This window comes from Apostichopus japonicus, chromosome 23 (genome assembly GCF_037975245.1).
Source record: "Apostichopus japonicus isolate 1M-3 chromosome 23, ASM3797524v1, whole genome shotgun sequence".
Classification (NCBI taxonomy): Eukaryota; Metazoa; Echinodermata; class Holothuroidea; order Aspidochirotida; family Stichopodidae; genus Apostichopus; species Apostichopus japonicus.
Genome location: NC_092583.1, coordinates 11,757,663 through 11,783,784, shown reverse-complemented (window position 1 = coordinate 11,783,784; position 26,122 = coordinate 11,757,663). Strand labels below are relative to the sequence as shown.

Sequence of the window (26,122 nt, the reverse complement as noted above, 5' to 3'; positions counted from 1 at the left end):
ATGAACATTCTGTCGTTAACATAGAGGGAAGAGGATGGGGTGGGGGGTTTGGGGGGAAGGGGCTCTGTCAATAATATTCACGTCACACGTTGAAATCTGCCATTACATTGAAATCTTACATGGGAACATACTTTAGTGGTCAATTTTTCAGCAGCAATTTTGAGGTTTTCGGCATGATTCTTTTCCTTATAAAATGGTTCAATCTGGAAGGTACAATTCTAACTGCTAAACATATTTACATGCCTGTAAGTGTACAGTAAGTCGATCATTTTATGTAGCATTTTTTTGCCATATCAGATGGAATTTTTTTTTCTTTCTCCACTACATTGGTATAAGGTTACATGAATGACTCTGCCTGCAGTGATCACATTCATTCAAGTCTGTCATTATCCAAGAAGAGAACGAAAAAAAAAAATGTCTTGACATTTGTCAAAATGTAACATGTGCTTTTAGCTGCAGGTTCCGACCAAATGCTCCGATCTTTTTTTTTGTCTCAGGCATTGTCGCTTGTGTCTCCTCCAGTAATTATTGATATCTGTGTCCTGTATTTCAGTTTGGTATTTCAATATGCCGACTGCTAAGCCTGTCAAGTAGGCCTGTATTCTCTGTTAACGTTGAGCCATTGCCATCGAGATTTAAGGGTCCTGCTTATATTTGTTTGTAATACGCACCCGGAGCCTGTGGGTGTCTTTTTATTGGTGTTCTTTCTGACATAAGGTTATGTTGTGAGCTGACCTCTCTCTATTAGCACTGGTTCTGCCTTCAAAGTCAGTGTAGTCAAATGAGATGTGATGGATATATAAATATAATTGATCAAATTAAGAACTTCCAGCAAATCTCAGCATCTTGTTTGATCCACCACAGGGATAGAGAAAGAGAGAGAGAGAAGGAGAGTGATTTTCAGTGGACTTAGGAGTCGACTTTCTCGTTCGAAGAACTGTACGTTCGGTTCTCACGTCTAATCTAGTCGTTCGGTAACTCTTGTGAATTGACAATTTTACATATTTCATAGACCCAGCATGAAGTTTTTATTCTGTCCTTGCGTGGAGGAGCTAGAATGATGTATCAGAGTTAAAAAGTCTTTCAGACTGGCTTTTGTTTTGTGGTTCCGAAATCCTTTATCGAGAAATAATCAGAAAAGTGGATTCAGTCAGCGTGTGAAACTTTTACTTTTCAGGACTGATAGATTTATGAGACAGTTCAAAGGCCACGATGGGATTTAATTGGATTTATAAATTTTGTGTTTTACTCTTGGTAACCGATTGGATGTTTAATGCCTGTTTGGGACAAACAACATTAGCTGGTAAGTATATACTTGGTCTTTACAACACAGGAAAGAATCAATTAAAATCGAGCCAAAATAATTTCTTATTGACTCGAATTATGTAAAAGAAATGTATTTGGATTGAACCAAGAATTGTTTCGAAAGGTCAGGTTGGTTTTCTCTTTTTGTCGAGTTACCGAAACATTAATGCAGTCGGTGTTTTCCCCATTGCAGTTTATTTATCGAAGCAAGGAGTGAACTTTATAAGCTAAACTGTTTGAGATTCTGAGTAAAGTGTGTATTTCGTGGTTGGAGGGGGGGATGCGAGGGGGGGTGTGTAGATGAGTTTAGAGGGGAAGGGTGTGAAGTACTACTGTCAATGAATGAACGATTATTGATAATATGGTTGATTAATTTGTAAGTTGGCTAAAGCCTGGGATTGGGGAGAAATATTGAATGAGGTATATATAGTGCAGAATATTAGGAAGGACTTTTCATCGCTTGTTATTACTGCCAAAACCCCATACATGGCAAAATATACCCGCAATTACAAATCTGAAGAATTATGGATGATTTTCCCTCAGACCAGTGGATAATACTTATTTAAAGGTGAAACTTACTTATAGAGGTGATAAAAATGTAAAAATATGTGTTTGTATAGTGACTATTGCACATGGTTTGTTTATGACGTTAATTAATAATGATTACAATGCACTCTGTCACTCTATATTGAAATAAATTTCGTGCATCTGTTAATGTTGGAGTTGAGTAGCAGTGGTGTACATCTTACTCGACTAATGACACCATCGTGCATTCTCTCGTGCATCTCTTACCTCAGCCAAAATTCCCACCGCTGCCACCATTGTGATGAGTTTCAGTGAACAGTTTAGGGCGTGATGCGATGTGTGTTGAAGTTTTGAACTTTGAAAGTTTCTTAAGGGAATCACATGACAAGGCCTGTCAATGTATTCTTTTCAGTAGTCAAACTCACCAAGCACTACACAAATGTGATTTAATATTGAATTTTATTGTTCATAAATATAATACTAAAACAATCCCCTGCCTCCCCCCATGCAAACATCACCCCCCAAAGTGAAGATAATGTTCATTTTGACTTTCACTATCATTTTTTCTTTAGAAGCATTTGTGGCCTCTGAGAAGTAAAATTGGTTTCTTACATTGTCACATTTGTCTCCACGTTTTAATTATCATTTTTCTTTATCTTGTAATCATGAAAAAAATATTATTTTTTTTCCAGATAAGTTTTTTGTATAATTTCACCGTCATAGGGTTTTGGGGCTATTGGTGTAATCAAGCAGGTGTTTTTTGGACCGAGTCATGAATCTATTCTTTCGAATGCTTCAACAACTGCATTATCTTATTTTGTATTTGTTTTGTTAAGCGCATTGCACCCTGGGATTTTTGCGCTATATAAGCACCGGTGTAATAATAATAATAATATCTCTTGCCCACTCTTGGTTTTAAAATCATGAAATTGCATTTATTTCTGTCCGTTTGAATAAAGTTATATCCAGTTTCACCTCTCTGGAATTTCCAATGTTTTCAACTTTTTCGTTCGGCTCTTTTCTCGCTCTTGATTGGGAATTTGGACTGTTTGGGTTTCTTCCCTGGACATCTTCAGGAAAAATTGGATGACATCTCTGGAAAAGTTTTCTTTAAGTTTGTTTTTGTTATTACTCTTTACAGGTGATGGGGGTCTTCCAGGTAGCAAAGGTGATGAAGGAGAGGAGGGCCTACCAGGGGTTGCCGGACCACCTGGAGATACGGGTATCAAGGGGGATCAGGGTGACAAAGGTGATCCCGGGGATCAGGGGGATAAGGTAAGAAAGTCTGGCAATAAAAAGTAATGATAAAAAAAATGATAAATAAAATAAATAATAATAATAATAATAATAAAAAATGATGATAATAAAAAAAATTAAAAATCTGATATTGGAATATTGCATTCAAAATTGTGCACTCTCACAAGGTGGTTAATGGAAAAGAAATATACAGATATGATATGATTTTGTAAAACCACATATATGCTAATAGCAAATCATTATACTTCACATTTCCAAAGGACTGGACATATCACCTGGTAGGGGACAAAGACTTCTAATTCCTGTGATCACTGGTTTCAGTTTAAGTACTAGCCAAAACAAATATTTGTCTCTGCTATTTTCAAATTTGTTTATAATTTTTCTGTCAGCTTCAGGTTGTTTATTTACTAAGAAATTCCAAAGGTGGTGTACAGATGATCTGAATGTTCTGGAAAGAAAGAAAAAAGATAGAAAGAAAGTGAAGGTAGTGAAGTGATCACTCCTAGAGTAATTTATAATTTCCTTCTTTTAAAACGATCAAAAAATTAAAAAAAATCTTCCTGCATGGCTGACATATTTCTTCTGCAGATCTCAAACACATCTTGGCATTGAAAGGGGGGGGGGGGGTGGGTGGGTGGGGGTACAATGAAGAATGAAGAAAAAAGTAGGTCAGTTTGGTTAGAGGTCACAGGGTGAATGTTTATGTCATGTCACAGTTGTCTGACATAATGTGAAGGTGTGAATTTGAGGCCATGGGTCTTTTTCTCTTCAAAGCGGAGCTAATGCCAAACTCTTTGCAACTGTTTCTTTTCCCAAAGAAATAGGGTGTTGACATGGACAAGCTTCCACTTAGATTAACAATGTTGTATAGGACAACAGCATTTTAAAAGTAGAACCATTGCTGTACACAACTAATGTGAATTGTATGTGGTTCCATTCAGGGTTGTACAAACCACTACAGGTTCATTGAGCTAAAAGATTCCATCATCTTGCTTTCTGTCTCTCCTCTCAGGGTGACACCGGCGAGGGCTTTCCTGGACCTCCCGGGCCACGTCCGACATTTAACCCCGAGGACCTGGTAGGACCTCAGGGAACAAAGGTAAGATACGGAGACAGGCTATGTTTTCCTCTCCTTCACATAAAACTTGTCAGTTTAAGACTGCTTGCTTTTATTTCCATAAAAAAAACTTGGAATGATCCCCAGTAAGGGAAAGACAGATGTTTTGATTTGAAATAAAATTAATTGATTAGCATAGATTATCCTCTGAATGTGATTTGAGTTAAGTTTTTCATTTTGTATAAGTAAAGAGCAAGTTTTTCACCTCAGAAGTAGCTTACAAAATTAAAATTCCCAAAGAAGGAGAGAGAGATTTTTTTTTTAATATTTCTTTTGACATTGATAAGGATGATGCTATAAATACTCTGGTGGTGTACTGTATGTCAAGATTCGGTTCATCTTGTTTGAGCATTTCAGAGACGAAAGTGAATATTTTGATTAAAGATTTAGGTTAAAATTGAGAACCCTTTCAGTAGGATTATACTCCAGGCCATATATCTTGTCATATAAATAACATAACATGAAAATGTGAACCCATATATGGAATTACGCCCTGGAGGTATCTTTCGGCCTTTTGTCGACCAATTTTATCGTTGTTTTTTTTTTTTTTTTTGGTGATACCCAATTGTCAGAATAAGGTCACTTTTGAAGGGTCTTTTTGTAAAAGACAATCTTGAATTGCTCGGATGAAAATGGTTTGATATTTCAAGGTCGGCAAAGGTCAAATATTTTGTTGAATAATTCCATAGTTGCTGTAAAATACCAAAAGGAATTTCACTCTTTTTTTGCTCGTTCTGTACGTCCCAAAACTTGTTTTCATGTTGTTATAAGAGAAATCATTTAACATGGGGCTAAAATTTGTTGATTGGGACATCCATTTGCATAGAAGGTTAATTACTCTCATCAAATCATTAGCCTTTAGTTCATTTTATCATACAGCTGGGATATGTGAAATAGATGAAGCTAGTTGTTTTTTGTTTTGTCGTAGAAGAATTGCTGGTTTGTAGTCCATTGCAAAAAGTGGGTTAACCAGCTTAATTATCTGCTTGGCAAGTGTTTTTGTGTTGCTTTTGTTTATTTTTTCTTTATTTTTTAAATTATTTTGTTGCTATCTAAAGTCACATGTAAGTAATGTAGGAATGGTCATAAGGTTTAATAAAAAATATAATAATAATTTTTTTTTCCAAAAACTGAAAAAAAAAAAAAATGTCACACAATGAGTTTCAATATTCTAAGCAGAAGAAAAAGAAAGAAAGAGGAACGTGAAGTAGGAAAAAAAAACTAAATCACTAAATTTCCAAGAAACCTTTCACTTATATAAGTTTTTGAATATTTATAACAGGGTAGAGATAGACCCCTAGTGTAGATGTGTATATCATTTACCGCTGCTAGTTATAGATTCCTCATCCTTCTTAGAGGTAAAACAGGATAAGAGTAGAAAAACTCTCACAAAAATGCTGTAAAATTATCCCAAAAGATCACCATAAATATTTCATTATCCCAAATATTCTGTGGCTGCCCCCCCTCCCCTCCCCACCTCCTGTTGACTGACAAACTCAGTGTTTATGGATAGAAAATTGAAAAAACTTCTCATAACTAATAAAAAACTAAACAAAGGATTCATGGTCTTTTTCTGCAAAAAATCGTCAAACCATTGACTTTGAAATTGTTATTCATGAATATTCAGCAGAGAAAATGTTTGTAGATCTCAAAGTCCGTAAACTTAATTGCTGATGGTCCCCTCAGTGTATCTTGGACATTTTGTTTGAAAGCTTTCATGTTTAATACTGTTTCTTAATAATGATAAATTCTGCCAGCATAAAGGACTCTTCGATAGAAGTCCCCTTGTTCTCACCCCTGTCCTAACCTCGCCCCCCCCATTCCTTCCCTTCCAAATACCTTTAGAGTTAATAATTTGTCTGCTGATTGTTCCTCAAAGAGCAACTGTTCTTTTGAATGAATGCAGCAGCTTTTGTGTTCACTGAAAATTGAGTGACGTAATATCTGCTTCCTCCTTAACTTTGTACGCAAAAGTTCCAAACCAAAAAAGTTGTGATTATGGCATAATTAAAAAAAAAAAAATAGCCAAATTACAAATTTAACAAAGAAGATAAAAAAAAAAAATGAAAAAAGAATGTTTGTTATTATTGTTGTTGAATTTTGGTAAAGTGAGCCATATGATGGGAAAGGTTGATCCCGCTTCAAATTTGTAAATTAATTTAAATCTTGTTTTGCCGTAGCCCCCTTTAAAAGTTTCTTATTTTTGTTTGTTTTTGTTTTGTTTTGTTTTTAGTTTGTTTGTAGCAGATATAGATACATATTTAATAGGGAAAGTAGTCGAACAGTGCATGTGTTTTTTTTTTGCATGTCTTAGGGTTCTGTCTTTGTCACATACACCCCCCAATTATCTTGCAGGGTGAGAAAGGTGACCGTGGAAAATTTGGCCCTGAGGTAAGAAACAGGTCCATGCATAACAAAGAAACGTGTTTCACATTTCCTTTGTTTATAATATAACCAATGACATCTTCCTAATCCTATTCATTTTTTTTTCCTCGTGGTCATTTCCAATGTTTACATATTCATGAGTTTTGCATATTCAGTTATTCATATGAAACGTTCCGCAGCAAAGTTTATATAGCCTCTTGTATGCTTTGCTTTTATGTGTCGTGATTTTATATTCATATGAACATTTACATCATGGTATACCTACCGAAATACCCACCATCATAAAATCCACCATTTTTATTCGGCATCCGACACACACCTGCAGTGTAAAATTATGAAAGTTTTGCCATCCCACTGAATATTCGTATTCTGTTTCTCTGGGAGCTAATTAAATGAGCTTTTCATTCATGTATTTTGCATGTTTGTTTTGCACATGGTTTGCGAAGTTGATATTGTAATAATCAATATCTGTTCAGTTACGATATATATACATATGGCCTGATATCCAAATCATGCTTTGGGCGAGCATTTTTGGTCACCGACACAAAAAGGCTTTACCACATGTATGCAGATGAATTCTGTTGGAGCTATGAATATGCATAAATTCAGCTTTTCTCTATCCCCTACCGTTTTTGTCTTTCTCGTTCAAATGTCTGCTTTGCAACTTACAAATAGAGCCATCTTCAATTTTCTAACTCTCTTTTTGAGAAAAAAACATTTCTTACAGTGTAGCTGGCCTATTCGTTAACAGTATATGTTTGGGTTCAGCTCTGGACCTTCGCAAGATATCCATAATTCTTGACAGAAAAAATAGAGGAAATATGTATTCACTTTTATCTCAAATTAATGATAATTGTATCTAAGTTTGTGACAAACTTTTGGCAGCACATGTGGACCATTAGGGATGTGGTTCATTGCCAATTGTATATAGCTCTATCACACATGGATGATCTTGGTGGTGTGTTTGGTGTTTTGCATTAAGTAACCATGGAAACAAATGATGTTGCCTATTTTGAAAAAGAAAAGGAAACAATGGGGGGGGGGGTTGAAAATGTTGAAAGATACTTCCATAGATTAACAGAATATTTTATTAAACAATCATTTCTGAAAATGTTGCATGTCTTTTTTTGTGTGGAATATTTCATGCAATGCCAAAGAAAGAGATATATACATAGTTTTTGTTTTTTGCTTTGACAGTAAAACTGTAATCCATAGCTAAACCTTCTTCAATGTCAAGATAGACATCCAAAAAATCTTCAACAGAAAACAGTATTGTCGTCATAGGTATTTCCAAAAGGCATTTCAAGTTGCACACGAATGTTCGTTTCCTCAAGACAGAAGTTTTATCGAAATTTATTACAAATACATGAAAGCAAATTTTCAATAGATTTAAACAAAAAGCCAGTGTCTACAGTAAACTCATAATTAATATCATATAGACAATATTTACCACTGACACTCCAGTTGTAAGTTTGTTTCACTTTCCCCTCCATCTAGCCTAACCCTTTATCGTTGACCTACAGTATCGAAAATAATAATAATAATAATAAAAACAAAAAGCAACTTCTGACCTACAATTCATTTGGATTGTTTGTTTAAATGAAAAGGCCGAACCCCACCCCCGCTTTGCATGTCCTAATGTCCTACATTCATGCGCTTTGCTTATTTTACCTTTTCTGTATTTTATCATTCAATTGTTCTCATTTCCCTATAGCAAAAAATTGACACTTCCTGAGTCATCCATCCTACTTCAATAAACCTAACCTAGATAGATTTTTTAAAATTAATTGGTAAGTGCTATTGATAGATAGCTAGTTTAACCCCTCAGATGAGAATTCTGTAGTTAAACATGTTTTTACAAAGTTCGGTAATACTAACCCACTGTACTTTAATAATCAGCGTCCTGTTTCAATAAATACAGTCACAGGCTGAATCGAAACATTGGAAAGGTATAGTTGATATAAAAGTTATGAAAGTAACATATAAAAGAAGAATGTAATCCCCTTCCCCTCCTCCTCACCCCATGGGAGTTCACATTGCTAGCTTGGTTTTCCTTAAAGAAGTTGGAAATTGTCATTTATGTAGCTACTGCAATATTTTTCTAAAAAGCCCCATAATGTTCACTAATGTTCTCAAATTGCAATAAGCAATTTACTGCCACCCATAGTTCCCTCCCCACCCCCCACCCCATCCCATAAGACCCTCATTGAGACATTTAACTGTCTGAATGTGAACACTACTGTACTTAAAGTCATTGATTATAACGTTCAGAGAGTTTCTTCAATTTCCTGCCAAAAAGTATTTTTGATCACTCCTCTTGTCATTTCTTTATTTTAGTTTAACAAAGTGAAATGAAGTTTTTTTGTTAACTCTGTGAATAAAACAAATATTATTACCAAGAAAAAAAGTGTCATTCAGAAAAAGCTTCGCCAACATGACCCAATATGTATTGCTTTTTTTGGCAGTTCAGCATAGGGAAAAAAATTGTGTGAAACGATGTCATGAATCAATCAAAAGCTGTTTCAACATTGTTGTGCGGGCGGGCGGGCGTCTCGAAATTGGATGTGTGTACAGGGAACTCAAAATATGCAGGAGCATGTTTGAAATAGGGTAGCTAGCTTCAAGTACTGGGGGGGGGGGGTTGGTGGCTAGTTTGAGGGTCTACGACAATTTATTTGGCATTTTGATGGAGTAGTCAAATAAAATGATTCCTCTGTACATAAACTTTGTGCTACATGCTGTTTACCGACCAATCCATCAAGGATACACTCCGTGAATGCCTGCGCCCTGAAAATTCATTAAATGTTCGTAGCTGCGAAATTAATCAGCGTGCCCCAATTCATGAGTCATTTGAAATGTCATAGACAACAGTCTGGAAAGAAATTATTCGAACATTCATGTCACTGGATGTAGTGTATGACTATATACTGCTATGAAGTGACTCAGAGAAATTATTTCTTTGTTAATGCAAGAAAGTGTTAAAAAAAAAGAAAAAAAAGGAGCAGTCACTCTCTGGTGAAATTTTTACACCACCCAAAATTCATTTCATTCTGCTTTCATAGGAATAAATTTGTGTATTTGGATCCTGTTTTAATGTTCTGGGAAGATTTTAGCAAAATCTTGCAAGCTCAAAGTTTGGTGTGGGGGTAAGGGGAAGGGTGTGAGAGATTAGTGGGTTGGGGAATGGTAGACATTTGACCTTTAAATCGGTTAAGGAAAGGTAACGATCATGTGGTAATTGTGACCTCTTTCTGTGGATGTTTTGACCCTTATTTTCATGAATTCACATATAATTTCAATCTCTGCAGTCATTATTACACTCTCATGGCTGCATGTAAATCAATTGTTTGCAAGTTTATATATGATTATAAATGTCCTCATTGGGATACATGATATCACTGTGCTGTATAATCGAGAGTTTGCTGTGATTGATATATTTTCATTATGCCTGACATAAATCTACTTTTACATTATCATATTATACTACATATATATGTGTTGAAATTTATTGGAGGGATTGGGGTTGTGGAAGGGAGAACCAGAGCCCTTCCAGGCTTCCCTGATGTCTGGGTGGGGGGGGGGGGAGGGCCCTGTTCGCACTATTAGCTCTGGTGAAGTGTGAATATGATCTCTTAAGAGTTGTATCTGAAACGGACACCACACAGTTGAGGCACAAGATCACTTTGAGGATATAATCATGCTAAGAATCGGGGTCAGTTTAAAATCTCAAAATGTTGTCCGATCGTCCTGGCGTTTAAACAAGGATCCCAGGAGGGGGTGTTAATGGGATATGTTTGTACGGTCAATGTTATTATTGACCTTCCTGGTGGTGGGTCAGTTTAGTAGTTATGATAAAGTTTGATAGTAGCTACAACACCTTGTCATAAAGAACAGGCAGCTGCAATGTATCCTGCAGCTAGGCTGAACGAATATCAAAACAATCTAGATTACATATTGTGTCCATTGTGTGAAAATGTCAAGCACACAAAGAGTATGTTGTACAATGAAAGCCTGGGCTGCAGCTAGATCCACACCCTACCAGCTTTTTGACATGGTGCCTAATTGTAAGGGCATGGGCATTAATTATCTTGATGGTATATAGGGGCCAGGGATTAGTGGTTGGGTCAGTTTGGTATGCGCGGTGTGCGGCGGACACAGCCTATTCGGCACCCTCACGATCTCTGTAGTCTAAACCAGCGACTTTTGGGATTAGCGGGAAGACTGGTCTTATTACAGCTGGCTTTTAATATGCTACTGCTTTCTCTGTAGGGTCTTTCTCTTCTTGCGACAGACGGTGCTTTCTATGCCACAAGTTTAAAATCCTTGCCGTAGATATGGCGGTTGCTTTAACTTCTTTCTTTAGTAGCTGAGGGCAGAGGGAGAGGGGGGGGAGAGGGGTGGAAGGGGATATGGGTGGGGGGAGGGAGGGAGAGATTTACTGTAAGTACTGTATCCATAATAATGATGATGGATGTGGCCTTTGTTTAAAACTTGTGAATGAAGCCTTTATTTAGCAATATGAGGGGAAGGGGGAAGGGAGGGGGATTAGGAGGGGATCCAGATTTATTTTCAAAGTACTGCCCAAACTTTGATACATTTTGTTAAGGGAGGCAGAAGTCTTCCATCTTCTAAAGGGTTATATATTTAATCTAAACAATTCCTCGATGACGATTTAACGATATCCAAGAAAAGATGAGAGTTGTTTATAGTCAATATATTTTTCTACTTTTTTTTTTTCCTCTTTGTAAATTCTATCAGCTAATAATAACATCGCTGCCAACCTCTTAATTTTGATCTTCAGCTAGACTGCTAGGACAACTGAGCCTTTAACCATTTGTTAATATATATTTTTTTCCCTCTCGATTATGTTTTTTTCCAAGACGGAAGTTGATTCACGAGTTTTCTGAATTTTACGAGCCGTCGTCTGGGTTAACGAATAACATCCTCCTCTCTTTAAACAAACAGTAACATTAATCAACTCTTCGGGAAAGTTAGTTCAGATCTTGTCGTCGACTGGCGACTTTTTTGTCGAAGGGTCTTATTAGGGTGCAGCTGCCTCTTATAACATCGATACTGTCTCTTCGTAGTGACACTTGGTTACAGTGTGGCTCGTTTTGTATCGTCGTATTTCGCTAAATTAACATGGGAATTTTTTAACCGAATTACAAAGTTTTTTAAACTTCTTTAAATATTTCCATGTTTTAATCTTGTTGAGTTCATCTTATATATGTTTGCAGGGTTCTGTTTGAAGTTGAAAGTAAAACATTCTGTTATTTGGTAATATCATTATATTTGTCTGTTAAAGGTACGGTAAGTGAAGGCCTAAGTGAATGAGGAAAGAATTAAAGAGAAGAATGATGTTGATGCAAAGGCATTAATGAGTAAATGCACCTTGTTTTTAGTTGATTTTGCCCCCCCACCCCAAAAAAAAATGATATTCGATGCTGGTTGATATAATTTAACCCCAAAAATAATTTAGTTCCTAAGCTTGGCTAATCCATTTTTCACATCATACAGTGAAATATAATTTAGAAGGAAAAAAAAATGATATATTCCAGTGTTAAGTTATGTTAATGTTAAGTTCCTATGTTAAAGGAAAACAAAACACCCTGCTATTCATCTGCGAACTTATATAGCAATTTGACCACTTGACCACAACGATTCCCTGCCTAGGACTGTAAAATGGTAAGTGTAGAATTGTTTAAGAGTTGCATTTAGAGATATTTAATTTCACCTTAGCTTTTTTGCTCTCATATATTTATATTTGTGTTTTAACCCTTATTCAGGGACCTGATGGACCCAGAGGGTTGCCAGGGAAACGAGGCGAACAAGGAGAACAAGGAATCAAGGGAGAAAAGGTTCATTCATCTCATCTCATATCAGTTTCGTTCGTTCGTTCTTGAAGGTCAAATAACAAAGTCGAAAACTTTCTGTTAGATAAACAGAAACAAGACGAAATAAAGGATTAGTGTACTGCTGTGTAAAATGTAGCCTTCGAAGAAGATCCTACTAGGATCGAAACATCAGGCCAACTTACACAGGCTCTCTAGTGGATAAGGAGTTTGCTAACAGTTTATTTTATTTTATAATACATTTTAATATATGATTCAAATTGATTTAAAAAAAAATATCATAATTTTTTTGGAATACTTTATTTTAATAATAATCTGATCAGTGATTTGACCTTGGTTTCAAATTTTTTTCAATTTTTTTTTGACAGGGAGATTGATATTTTTCCATAACAAGAAAATATCATCTATGTAATTTGAGATAAATGGGATAAATGGGATATACATAACATACTTAAAATTGTAATCTGTTCAGGGTCTCTGAAACAAGGAATTAAACTGTTTGATTCTGGTTATTTCCAGAAAGCTTGCCTTCAACATTTAGAACCAACGGTAAAGAGTTTTTGAACGTAGCCATCAATTTTTATTGATTGTATTATTTTGTTATTTATTTTCAGGGAGAACCAGCTCAAGTGCTTGTCGGTCCTGAGGGTCCTGTTGGTCCACAAGGGCCAGAGGGTCCACCCGGACAGCCTGGCATTGTGAGTCAAAGTTTGGATGGACACAGCCAATGTCCCGAAGAACACATACAGAATCCATTAATATATATCAAGTTTGATTAACTTTTTGCATGTTTGCATGTCAGCCCCGGTTTTGTAAACAAAAATTTTTGTCAGCTTTTTACTAGAGGACAATGTTAAAGATGGATATAGCTTTGGAGACTTAAAAATAACATGTCAAAATTGGCCGAAAGAAAAGTATGCAAAAAGACCCTTTTTTCTGCCAAAAATAACAAATTTTCAACAATTGATCATTTGAATACTAGAGAGTGATATTTTATGGCTTTTGTTCATGTTAGACAATCTTACTTACAATGACAAAATAGAAACTTCTGTTGTAATCTTGTGTATCGGGAGACTCACAATATACGAGAAATGCACAACAGCCAATGAGATTTAAGAATCGGAGAAAAAAAAAATAGAGAAGCTAGTTCGTTGGTGTGTCCGATCCTATATCCTTCTTTGTAACACCTCCTACATAAAACTGCATGTCATTCACACCTTGAGAAAATCACATTGGATCAGTATTGGAAATAATTGCATGATCAGAGGGATGGGGTCTTGGCATGTGTCCCTCCCTCCCTCCCTCCCTCCCTCCCTCCCTCCCTCCCTCCCTCCCTCCCTCCCTCCCTCCCTCCCTCCCTCCCTCCCTCCCTCCCTCCCTCCCTCCCTCCCTCCCTCCCTCCCTCCCTCCCTCCCTCCCTCCCTCCCTCCCTCCCTCCCTCCCTCCCTCCCTCCCTCCCTCCCTCCCTCCCTCCCTCCCTCCCTCCCTCCCTCCCTCCCTCCCTCCCTCCCTCCCTCCCTCCCTCCCTCCCTCCCTCCCTCCCTCCCTCCCTCCCTCCCTCCCTCCCTCCCTCCCTCCCTCCCTCCCTCCCTCCCTCCCTCCCTCCCTCCCTCCCTCCCTCCCTCCCTCCCTCCCTCCCTCCCTCCCTCCCTCCCTCCCTCCCTCCCTCCCTCCCTCCCTCCCTCCCTCCCTCCCTCCCTCCCTCCCTCCCTCCCTCCCTCCCTCCCTCCCTCCCTCCCTCCCTCCCTCCCTCCCTCCCTCCCTCCCTCCCTCCCTCCCTCCCTCCCTCCCTCCCTCCCTCCCTCCCTCCCTCCCTCCCTCCCTCCCTCCCTCCCTCCCTCCCTCCCTCCCTCCCTCCCTCCCTCCCTCCCTCCCCGCCCCCAAAGTTAGTCAGGACCCAAACCAAAGTTTCATCCTGAACAGACCCACTCAAAACATTTCCATCTGAAGTATGTATGTCTCATGTCATATACTTTTATGCTGTTGTAAGTTTTACTATGACTTGACCACAAAATGTCCCATCCACTCCCCCTTCCTCTTTTACCTTCCTCCACCTACCTTGATACTGTTGAAAATCTTCTATACCCCCACCCCCCCCCTTTCCTATCTATAACGGTTTGTAGATTATTTGCAGAATTAACTGATGTTTTTTTTTTTTTGGAAAATATATTCTTATGCTATTAAACTTTACTTTCTATGTTCTGGGTGTTTCAAAATTTCACATCCTAGATATTGTTGCAGAATACATTTTATGTTTTGTTTCTTATAAAGTTTGTTTAACTCGAGCATGCATTCCTCATAACGAATTTTTGCATGAAATAATTTATCAACTATTTACAGCTCTGTCTTAATGGGTCGATGTGTGTTTGATTTTAAGAGAACTTTACTGTTGAAGCCATACCACTCTGCCCTGTCACGGAATTTAATTCATAAATGATAAAGTATTGAAAAGATGGGAGTAAATTGTGGAAAATATTTTAATTAATGGGAGAATACAACAGACAACAATGCTTGACATTGTCTTCTACGATCAAATAATACGTAGATGTCTGTCTACGAAATTTGTACTCCTTCAGTATTTTATTTTCGTTTCCACCTTTTGCAACTCGTCTCGATTCCTTCCAGTATCTGTCGCAGATAACACTGGGCACGTTTGAAAACATCAAACAAAGAGTCAAAGACACGTACTAAATTAACTTTTGACGCCAGAAAACCCAGAACTTAGCACCTAAAGTCATAAATAGCCGATTGTACCGGCCCCGACAGTAACCACCATGTTTGCATGTCCAAATTTATTTTTGGCTCGGAGAATGCTGAATATATTATGTTAAATGAACATTCTCACCTCATTGATCATTCATATATCAACAATATACCTTTGCTTCAGTGTGGTCACTATATATGTACTCTCGCTTCATTAATATTCATGAACTAATTTACATTTTACAGAGCGTCTTTGATTTGGGCGGCTCTGGTGAAGGTCTGTTTACAGTAAGTAGCCTGCAGAATGGGAGAACTAGACGCTATTAAGTTGAAATGATGAATTTTTGGTTCAATATATTTCTTTTTTTTCATTTTTCAATCCTTGGTTTAAGTCTGTAATGCTTTAGATTTTCATTTGGTATTTTTTTACGTGACAATTTTCTGAAAACAACATGTTTGCATCGACTTGGTCCACGGCATGGAAAAACCTATATTATATATAGATATATGTACATTTATTTTTGTCATTTTCATCCCTCCCTTTGAATTTTAATTTGCTTTGCTATTTCCATTTGGTCTAGTTTCACATGGCAACAAGAAAGCACCGTGTTTGCATAAAATTGATGGCAGCAGACTATGGTTTGGATGAGGGGGTGGGGGGGGGGAGAATACACAAAGAGAATTTGAAATTAAGGCAAATAGAAATCAATAATGTGGATTATTTTTTCATTTTTCCATCTCCTTTTTTTTCAGTTGTCTCATAGCCTTAACTACATATTTTCCTTTCATTTGCAATCATAATCAAAATGTGTACTTCAGTGATATATATCATTGATTAAACGGGAGAATCTTGTGAGATATGGGGAACTTTTCATCTGTATCGATAGTTACATATCAACAAGAAGTGCAAAAGGAGACAAAGAAATCTCTCTCCGCAATGTCCTCGTAATACAGAAATTATTTTTTTTTATAAATTTAAATTTTTAAAAAAAATTAATTATTATTTTTTTTTAAATTTGTTAAAAAATTTGAAAACATTAAAACAAAAAAAGTTCCAAATCTGGAAATCTTCATCACCTTTCTGTCTAGGGCCCAGAGGGACGTCCCGGTGCTAAAGGAGCCAGAGGTGTCATCGGCCCTAAGGGTATGAAAGGACAGAAAGGAGTCAGAGGAAGCAGAGGACCAACAGGTCTCCAGGGGGTCATGGGTATCATAGGTCCAATGGGCCCCTCTGGAAGGGACGGTACCAACTGCAGCTGTTCCGAGGGGATACCCGGAAGGGACGGTTTCAACGGCAGCATGGGCCCTCCTGGACCTCCGGTTAGTATTTATTTCCTCTTGAATTTTATACGAAAGAAACTAAATTGATCTCAAATTTAGCAGAACTTTGACATTGATTTTTCGAAATATTGAAAATTATTAATATGTTCGATGTGATTGAATTAAAGGTAGATAGATGGTCCCCTCCCCCACCCCACGTCCCACATTTCCTGGGGACAATCCCCGTCGAATTTAAAGTACCGTTTATAAAACAGCTGACTCGGCCACCAAAAGGGATGTACCCCAAGATTCGTAGCCTTGAGAGCTGTCATTGTTTTTTTGTTTTTTTCAATCTTTTTCAAAAAAGTCTGATATCGTCCTTCTTTCCCAAATTTAAAATTACACCGAGAAGGGTGTGCACCCTTTCAAACATAAAAGAGATGTTTGATGCGATGGTAATCTATATCTAGTTCTTTATATAGTTAATAAGTTGAACCTTTTCTCAACATTTTTCTCAGGGTCCCATGGGTCCGATCGGTCACACCGGTCTCGCTGGCGTCAAAGGACAGATGGGATTGCAGGTGAGTTAGACCAGTTTCACGTTTATTGATTGCTTTTCATAAACAATTTTTTTATTCCTGAATGTCTCATTGTTTGAATATTTTTGACATGTTAAATGTGAGCTTTTTAATACTGAGTTCTCTCAACAACAGTAAGGTGTGGAACAACTTGCCGTCTTCGGTTGCTAATCAATCCACATTTCTCTCTTTCAAGACAGTTCTGAAGACAGTTCTCTTTAATGAGGTCTTTCAGTAATCCTCTTTTTTTTTCTCTTTTCCTGTCTTGTTGCTGTTTTTGTTCATTTGTATGTTTTATTTTTTCCTTGTAAAGCGCCATAGAATATCATTTTAGTTATGGCGCTATATAAATGGCTTATTATTATTATTTATTATTATTAAGGTACCATGTCGAAAGTAAAGCACTGGGGAGGTGGGGGGGTAGGTGTGGGCTGTGCAGGACATGCTCTGTTCCACTCCACAGTGTCAATAGGTACAGTATTGCAGGTCTGCAGAGGTAACCCAGGCTGTTCTTTGATATCGATTCATCCTAGCTGAGCTGGATGCAGCTGCTGCTGCAGCTTGGTCTTACTTGGCACAGCGCCCAAAGGTGCCGATGTTGTTAACAATATATAGTATTTAGCTTAAATAACGTTGATATTTTTGTACAAGGAAATATTGAGATATCGAATTATGACAGATTCTGATATACGGAGAAGAAGATCGTTTTGTTCCAATATTAAGTGTTTTCTGAACGGTGTTTTACGATGCAAAATCTGACCTCGAGCGTGGACCTCAACACCACATATCATGTTTTTTTCTTGGGGGTTAAAACTCGGGGCCTAAAAGCACTCTGCTAGAGATGAACGTGATATTACAAAACAGATGCACAGGAAGATGATTATGATTTCAGAAAATGTATATTTTCATGATAATATCAAGCCTGTCGCTTTAAAAAAGATCACATTTGGAAAGTGAGGTTCCTCATAACAACATGACTATAATCTATTTTTATGTACCCTTCGGGACAAGTCTTACTTCGTGGGTATAACTACGCGTGTCTCATTATTAATTAACGACTGTTCTCGCTTGGTAATGCATCACCAGGCTTGTGTGTCGCTTTTCCCCACGGTAATGTCTTTTCCACCATCGGTCGGCACGGCGTAGACAATCGTCTTCGAAGTGATCCATCATGTCACAACAGTGATTAATTTCCATATTCTTCTTTCTTCCCAAACGGTTCATAAACGACCAGGAAATATGTTGCCTTGACGACAACGACGACACCAGGCTACATAGTCAATGTCATTCTTTTTCAAAGAAAACATTAAAAGTTTCAACCTTAACGTTTCATTTCAGTAAGGGTTTCTCTGCATTAAAAGTTTCAGTAGCAAGTGTCAATCATAATTGATGTCAAAAGTGATTTTGAAACTTTTGTCGATGTGGAAAATTTATGGTGAATAATGATAACTTTGGAAAATATATCAGCTATTTGTGAAAAAAACTAAAAATGGAAAAATGGGTGAAAACCCTACCTAGAGACATTTGGAAATATTCTTCAGGGTTTAATTAGTAAATTTGATTTTTGAATGGGATTCACTGAATAAGATGCCCAGCTATGTCACTGGCAAACTGGTTAAATGCCCAAAAAGTCACCAAAAGTCACTAAATGTAATTTGTCTGTTGAAAATAAATAGGGGTGAAAGAGGGGAAGGGTAGGGGTGGGAGGGAGGAAGGAAGGTGAGGTGAGGAAGCTTGAAGAGGGACAGAAAGTCAGCACACTGCAAAACACAGGTCTTAATCAAGAAATACCTTGGGGTGGACTATTTAAGGAAAGGTTTACTTTGTATGTTGCTTTTTTGTGCCCTGTGTGTTTGAAAGAGATTGTGCAGCCATTTGGACTTTGAAGTTCCACAGTATTCAGACAAACTATAAATAGTTGTAAATATTTGTAAATCTTTCATTTGCTTTTTGAAAGAAAATGTAGCAGTTCCAACTGAACTTGATTTGAATAAAAATAGAACTTATTCTACATATTTTACATATTTTTACATATTTTTACATATTTACATATTTTACATATTTACAAATTTACATATTTACATTATCATGTCTATTTTAATCTGTAGGGACTTCAAGGCATTAAGGGTGATCAAGGCGACCAGGTAAGTTTGTTTAAGGTTAATATATTTATCATGACAGTTAATATTTACATTATTAAACAATTAATCATAATCATAATTAGTTAAATGAGGTTTTCTTAATTTGAAAAATGACTTTTTTCTTTTTGGTCAATGAACACATCAAAGAGTTTGTACCACTCCTTTAAAGGGATTTAGTCAAATATTTCAATTTTTTCCCTTCAAACTATTGATTTGTTGAAGATTTGAACCATAAAATGGATGGGGGGTTACTAAGGGAATAGGTATTAAGGAATTACAAAGTCCTCTTTGATACTTAACTTCTACTTTCAATAGTGCTACTGGCAAGTAAGACTGTAAACATTGTGGCATAAAAGACCATACTTTATCAGAATTGTAGCTGGTATAACAAGGGTTACCTTGCTTGTATGGTCATCAGTGCCCCCCTCCTTCCTTTCCTCCCCCTTCCTCCCCCTTCCTCCCCCAATGATTGACTGTCACTACCCCTCTTCAGAGCATTGTTTTCTTTTGATTAATTTCACTTTCCTCAGTGTCAGAGAATAATTTGGAAAGTTCCCTGCTTCAGTAAATTACTTTTCAGAAACTCTTAGCATATGCTTTCCCCCCTTTCTAGCTGAGCTTAAAATGTTTGAACAAAATTGCTGATCCTCTTTGTCCTCAGGTTTTACTTTTTTTTACGAAAATGTACAAGAATCACTTAGCACCTGTGTTAAGATGTGTTAACATTTAGAGAACCATCTTCAATCCTGCTCTTTCTTACTCTGTGTAGGGTATTCAGGGTGAACAGGGCCCCATGGGCCATCCTGGGCTGGATGGAAGACACGGCGTCCACGGTGAACGAGGCCTACAGGGTCCCCCGGGCCCGCCTGGTCCTCCCGGTCCAGTACCTACCTTACCGCCTCATCTTTTTATGGTAAGCTGGCAGCTGAAAGGATTTACTTTTATTAAAATCCAGACTTCCTGCTTGATTTCGTCTCATTTCTCGACTGATTATTCTTCTAGGACTTGATTTTTTTTAGATATGTTATTTATTCAGCCAATCATATAAAAATTACAATGGAAATTGGTTGATATCAAGAACTCAAAACATTAAAAATTGTAAACAACATCGTATAAATTTAAATACAATTTTTAAATTGTAAACAACAATCGTATTAAAAATACAACGGAAATTGGTTGATAACAAGAGCTTGAAAATATTAAAAATTGTAAACAACATATAAGAGGTAAAATAATATACATAGATATGAAAACGTTCCTATAAAATGTACAAAAATATGAAAATGTACTCCTCACAATATAAAGATGAACAAAAATATAAAATGTACCTAAAAAATATTAAAGCATACAAAAATATATAAATCTGGGTGGGATTTGGAACGTAAGACGTCTGACACCGTAACATCAAGAGAGATATTTAGTTGAATTCCTTTTTTTAGTCATCTGGTTTTACACCTATTGTTCGTTACCCTTCTAACAGCAAACAGGGTGTATCCGCTTTCTATCCTTCAGGCTTTCCCCAGTGTCTGTTTGAAAAGTCGAAAAACGTGACATCATTTCATGTTTCAAAAGCATTTAAGTTCAAAACAGGATAAGTTCATATGGTTTTGTTGTAGGTGCAAACCTACATGCAGAAAACATTGGCTTTGGGGGTTATCTGGAGTTGAACTTGTTTTGCTTTTTTCTTTCTGTGGAAAGTGTCTGGGATAAATCAATACACCAAATGGAATCTAGGTTTGTCCAAACAAGTCTGGCGTTCAGGACGATCAAAGGAAGGGAAATATATTTCCCTGCTTATTTTCAGTAAACACAGCATTCAATTTATCAAAGATGGAATGTTTTCTGGCCTCTTGGTAATAACAGTAATAATAGTTTAGTATCTGTTATAATACACATTACACAGTAAATCGCTCACCCATCAGTGTAATATGAACTGAGATCATTTGCGGTATATATTCCCCTTTGAAGGGACATGTATGTACCTCACTTGATGTAACCCCTTTGTGATCGCACGGTTACAGTCTAGATGTAAGGGGACTGGGCCTGTGAGTCGATCAAGCTGTTTGGTTTTACTTACCTGGCCTCTATCTTTTGTTAAGAAAGTTTTGTTTTATCTCAAAAAGAACTTAAAGTAGCTTTTTGCATTTTGTCCAATTTTAAAAAAGAATCACAGTTACAGTCTTGATGTAAGGGGGGACTGCGGTTGTGAGTCGATCAAGCTGTTTGGTTGTACTTACCTAGTCTCTATCTTTTGTTATAAAGAAAGTGATGTTTATCTCAAAAAGAACTTCAGTAGCTTTTTGCAGTTTGTCCATTTTTAAAAAAGAATTAAATTTTTAAATTAAATTAATTTTTATTTATTTATTAATAACTAATAAATATTACTCAAATGAACAGTCCTATTTATCAGACTACAGACAGACTGGTAGATTTTTGTGACCTAATTAAAGTTAATGATCAGCTAGTTAATGAATCCATTCAACATTTTGTGTACTTGGTACTTTCTAAATAATTGTTTAAAAATATGACATGCACTGTAAATTACAAATTGAAAGATAAAATAAATATATCAATATTTGGAAGTATTACCTCTTTTCTGGAACAAAACTGGAGATTGTTACAAGATATTTAGCATTAAATGTCTTCAAAGTTTCTATCAAAAGCAATTCAAATTGGTAATTTGTGTTAAGTTGCATCATTTGTGAAATATCAATCCTTAAAAATATCGAAAGTAAGTTGGCCTGACGTTTCGATCCTAGCAGGATCTTCTGCAGAGGCTAAATTTGGTTCTTAAAATAAAAATATGTCAGAAAATGGAGGAAAACAATGAACACATCAAATTATGTCACTCTTGATTTAAAGGAAAGGTTCTGATGGAAAAAGAGTTACTGTTTAATGTTTTCTTTTGAATGAAAATGATAATTGTAATAATCATACTATTTCATTTTGCTATTGTTTTCCCAATAGGGTGGAAGCGGAGGTGACCTTGTCACGGAAGATATGCCTGTGGTACGTTACAAGCGACATCCCAAATTTGGTTCTTTTTTTTGTGTATATATTTGTCATCTTTGATGGAGAAGTTTTATCCGTAATATTTAAAATTTATGATCTTTTGAAAGTTGCTACTTGTTCTTACTGAGGCCTTTGTATCCAGCCACACTGTTACATTGTCCGGTACTAACTAGAAATCCTTAGAATCATACGGTGAAACACCACAGATATATTAAAGCTGAAATGGAGGACTATTTTAATACGTCCCAAGAGAAGAGTTGCATCTGTTTGTACTGTTATTATGTTTATAAAACATACTCCTCCTACCTGACTCACTTTTGAGTGGGTAATCTTTAAGGTTATATTAAGGCATCTGAAAAAATAAACATTGGAAGGCTAATGATTGCCAAAGTTTATGCTGACATAGTAAAATTGTGAAAAAAAAAAAAAAAAAGTTTTTGAAAGTGAAATCAGAAAGATGTGATTGGTTTAGAAACTTAAAAGCTGTATTTGTCTGACATTTATTGATGAAAATGCTTTTGATTTGCTTTTTGACGATTTATTATTTCTTCTTCTCTGCAGATGGTTGAAGGCTTGCCTGGTCCGCCGGGTCAAGATGGATTGCCTGGGCTAGATGGTGAAACCGGTATGCCGGGACCGCGTGGGCCCATGGGCCCCGAAGGACCGAGGGGAGAGAAAGGTTCTATGGGGATGGTGGGTCCCAGAGGAGTCCAGGTACATTTGGATATTATAGCCTTATTTGTATGGTTCTGTACTGCAGTTAATTAAAGGGTGTGAAGACTCGCGCTCAAAGAAATGTCTGATGCCAGTAATCTGACCTAGTTTGGAATGAGGTGTAACAGAAGTGTTAGACACCACCATTGATCCCAGAAAATACACACACAGCTTGCTACCGTCGGTAATTAGACACTAGTGTACCGTCAATACAAACAGCTACGTTCAATACCCACAACACAGTGTACATAGCAGCGTGGACAGCTCAGGTCCAGATAAAATATAACAAGGTATCATGTTTCATTACTGTCTGCATTTTGTAGCGACAAGAAGAAAACTTCATTTGCTAGCAACGGAAAGTTAACTTTTTCAGATCGCGGCACGTGGTTTGGGGCGAGTCTTCAATGCCTTTAACCGTATGGTTCTGTATTGCATTTCCTGAAAAAGAAAGGGTGTAACAAATATTCTCAGAACAAATTATTAACATATTTTTAAGAAATGTAATGTAAAGATTTTGACCTTAGACCATAAAATAAGTTCATTAGCTTGTTGTGTGCAAATGCTTGCCCTCCACTTAATGAGCGCAGAAACAATGTGATAAAGTTTTTGATTAGAGTGCTGGAGTTTCAAAAGCCATACATTTGATATCCTTGCAAATTATGTTATATGACAAGGTCCATTCTATACTAAATTTACCATCTATCCATGTACATTTGTCCTGCGCGTTTGAGAATCTCATCCAATATGCAGACTTATTAACAGATTCTGGGTAGTAAAATCCGACACCTCTCTCCCAAGCACAACTTCACCCAAATCCCATCCCTCCCTGTGAGGTTCGATATTTACCCAAGTAATAACTCTCTATGCCATTGGGCAACTGTGGACCTATCTAAGGGAGGTTTACTTAGTCTTAGTAAAAAGTTAAATCCAAATGTGTTGTATATTAAGTTGGTTCCCTGGTATATCAAAGTGGGTTGTTGCAACCCTTTCTAGAGTTGCCAAAAATGGTTTTGAGATGGTCACCAAAGTATTTGGAAGAAACTGCTGATTGGAAAACTCTTGGACATAAATATATCTTTCAAATGTTGCAAAATATAACACCATTGTACATCAGAGCACCCCTAATCATCCTAATGATAAAAAACGTTTCTCAAAAGGGAAGGGGGTGGGGGGGGGTACTTTCACCCGGTAGAACGCAACCCACAGGCCACTGGAGCATCACGGACATGAAGAAGATGAAACTTCTGGTCATGAAGCAACAAAAAAAAAGGTTTTAATTCTAGGCACTGTCTTTTTCACCATTGATTTACATTTTTATTGTTATTTTTGTTTTCATGTTTTAGGGCGAGAGGGGAGTCCAAGGTCCTCAAGGAGATATGGTACGTTGACTTTTTTTTTCATATTTATTTTATTATTTCCGTTTGACATCCACAAACTCTTAAAGACTCTTTGGTTATGTCTCTGACGAGTTTTACACATCACGTAAGCTGAATTTTTCTCTTGAAATCTTTTCCCCGATGCTTTTTTGCTGGGATGTATCAAATGAAGTTGGCGTGGTGATCCCAGGTACCCCCGCAAAGAATATGACATAGGGATTGCCTCGGCTTTCCTCGGCTCGGCATGAACAGGACTTGTAATCCTGTGGTTGCTGCTCCAAATCTTGGTCCAGCTCAATATTTCGTTGCTCTTAGCTGTTTTTTAGTGGTGGAGGGGGGGGGGGAGGTTTTAGGTTTTTCAGCCAGCTTTGGTTCTTGCTTTCTTCATTCTTTTTCAATCATTTCATGGCTTTGTTTTGTAAATTATTCAATTTTTTTTTTAGTGAGATTTAGCAATTTTGTACATTTTTTATTTTATTTTTTTACTTTTGCATGTACAGGGTCAACCAGGATTGGAAGGGATGAGAGGATTGATGGGTCTTCCGGTAAGTAGAACGGTCTAAAACTTTACATTGTTCAATTTTTTAATTTTTGTTGTCTGATGATGATCCTAGCCATAGGAGGAGGCATTTGTGTGAACTTGTCCCAACAATTGATGCTCCAGAGATCACCACTTTCCTTCCCCATTCAACATCCCCCTCCCCATCCTTGTCCATCATCACCATAGTGTAGCCACGGCAACCAAAAGTTGTTTGAAAATCGTTACAAAGAACAGAACCAAACGCAATTACCACCCATTTCACGAAACCAGAGATATGAACGAATGTTTTTGGGATTTTTACAGTTTCGATGCTATTTTCAGATGTCAAAGGTACCTTCTGATCATAAATGTCAATAAGTTGACCCCATGTGACCTTTATGTGCGAAGTTATATGGGGTCAAAGTTTTTCGGTCGGAGTTAGGATGGTTGTACAGACTTTTCGTTTTGTTTTTTGGAATCAGGAGATTAAACTACATCTGAAACCAAGGTCAAAAGGTCAAAGGTCACATTAGAAAAAACGTGCTTATTTTGGGAGGAAACCAGCAAAAAAGAAAATGTTTGGTTTTGATGCTAGATTTGGATATCATATGTACCTTCCGATCAAAAATATCAATTGGTTGACACCCGTGTGACCTTCGTGTGCGAAGTTATACAAGGTCAAAGTTAATTTTCAGACATTTAATGCAACAACTCCCAGTTCCAAGGTGTGACATGGTTGATATTTTTGGACAAGTTGCAAATGGTATAGGGGAATATTTTCAAACTTAACGGTCATGTGATCCGAGGTCACCAAAGGTCAATTAATGTCAAAAAACTGGTATTTTGGGGGTAGAAAATGGGCAAAGAAAAAAATGTTTGAATTTTTATAGTTTGATGCTCTAATTTAGGTCTCATCAATCAAAAATGTCAATAAGTTGACCCAAGGTGACCTTTGTATGTTAAGTTATATGAGTTCAAAGTTAATTTTCAGACATTTAGTGTAATAACTCCCAGTGTCAAGGTGTTACACAGTTGATATTTTGAGACAAGTTGCAAATGGTATAGGGAAATATTTTCAAACTTAACGGTCATGTGATCCGAGGTCACCAAAGGTCAATTAATGATAAAAAACTAGTATTTTTGCGATAACGTGAGAACAAATTGTCCGTTAGGGTTGGGAGTTGCTTCGATGTAATCCAATTGTCGACCCGCATCTGGGTGACCCTTGACCTCAATTTGACCTCTGGTGACCTTTTTAGTGTTTTGTGGATTTTTACAGTTTCGATGCTATTTTCAGATGTTAAAGGTAACTTCTGATCATAAATGTCAATGGGTTGACCCCCGTGTGACCTTCGTGTGCGAAGTTATATGAGTTCA

The 26,122-nt window shown here is 37.0% G+C and overlaps 1 protein-coding gene across 6 annotated transcripts in view; it reads left to right on the top strand.

Moving 5' to 3' along the window:
* Nucleotides 1-26,122, top strand: part of LOC139964502 (uncharacterized) — a 141,244-nt gene that overhangs the window by 91,908 nt on the left and 23,214 nt on the right. For 4 of the 6 annotated variants that reach the window (XM_071966102.1, XM_071966100.1, XM_071966101.1 and 1 more), the window contains 14 exons: nt 2,972-3,105; nt 4,100-4,186; nt 6,560-6,595; nt 12,376-12,447; nt 13,056-13,139; nt 15,391-15,432; nt 16,234-16,464; nt 16,923-16,985; nt 19,091-19,126; nt 19,893-20,036; nt 22,091-22,132; nt 22,697-22,849; nt 24,193-24,228; nt 24,726-24,770. In XM_071966102.1, coding sequence (XP_071822203.1) covers nt 2,972-3,105; nt 4,100-4,186; nt 6,560-6,595; nt 12,376-12,447; nt 13,056-13,139; nt 15,391-15,432; nt 16,234-16,464; nt 16,923-16,985; nt 19,091-19,126; nt 19,893-20,036; nt 22,091-22,132; nt 22,697-22,849; nt 24,193-24,228; nt 24,726-24,770 — 1,205 coding nt within the window. The remainder of the gene's footprint in view (nt 1-2,971; nt 3,106-4,099; nt 4,187-6,559; nt 6,596-12,375; nt 12,448-13,055; nt 13,140-15,390; nt 15,433-16,233; nt 16,465-16,922; nt 16,986-19,090; nt 19,127-19,892; nt 20,037-22,090; nt 22,133-22,696; nt 22,850-24,192; nt 24,229-24,725; nt 24,771-26,122) is intronic. The other 2 variants (XM_071966098.1, XM_071966099.1) reach the window with 2 other exon arrangements.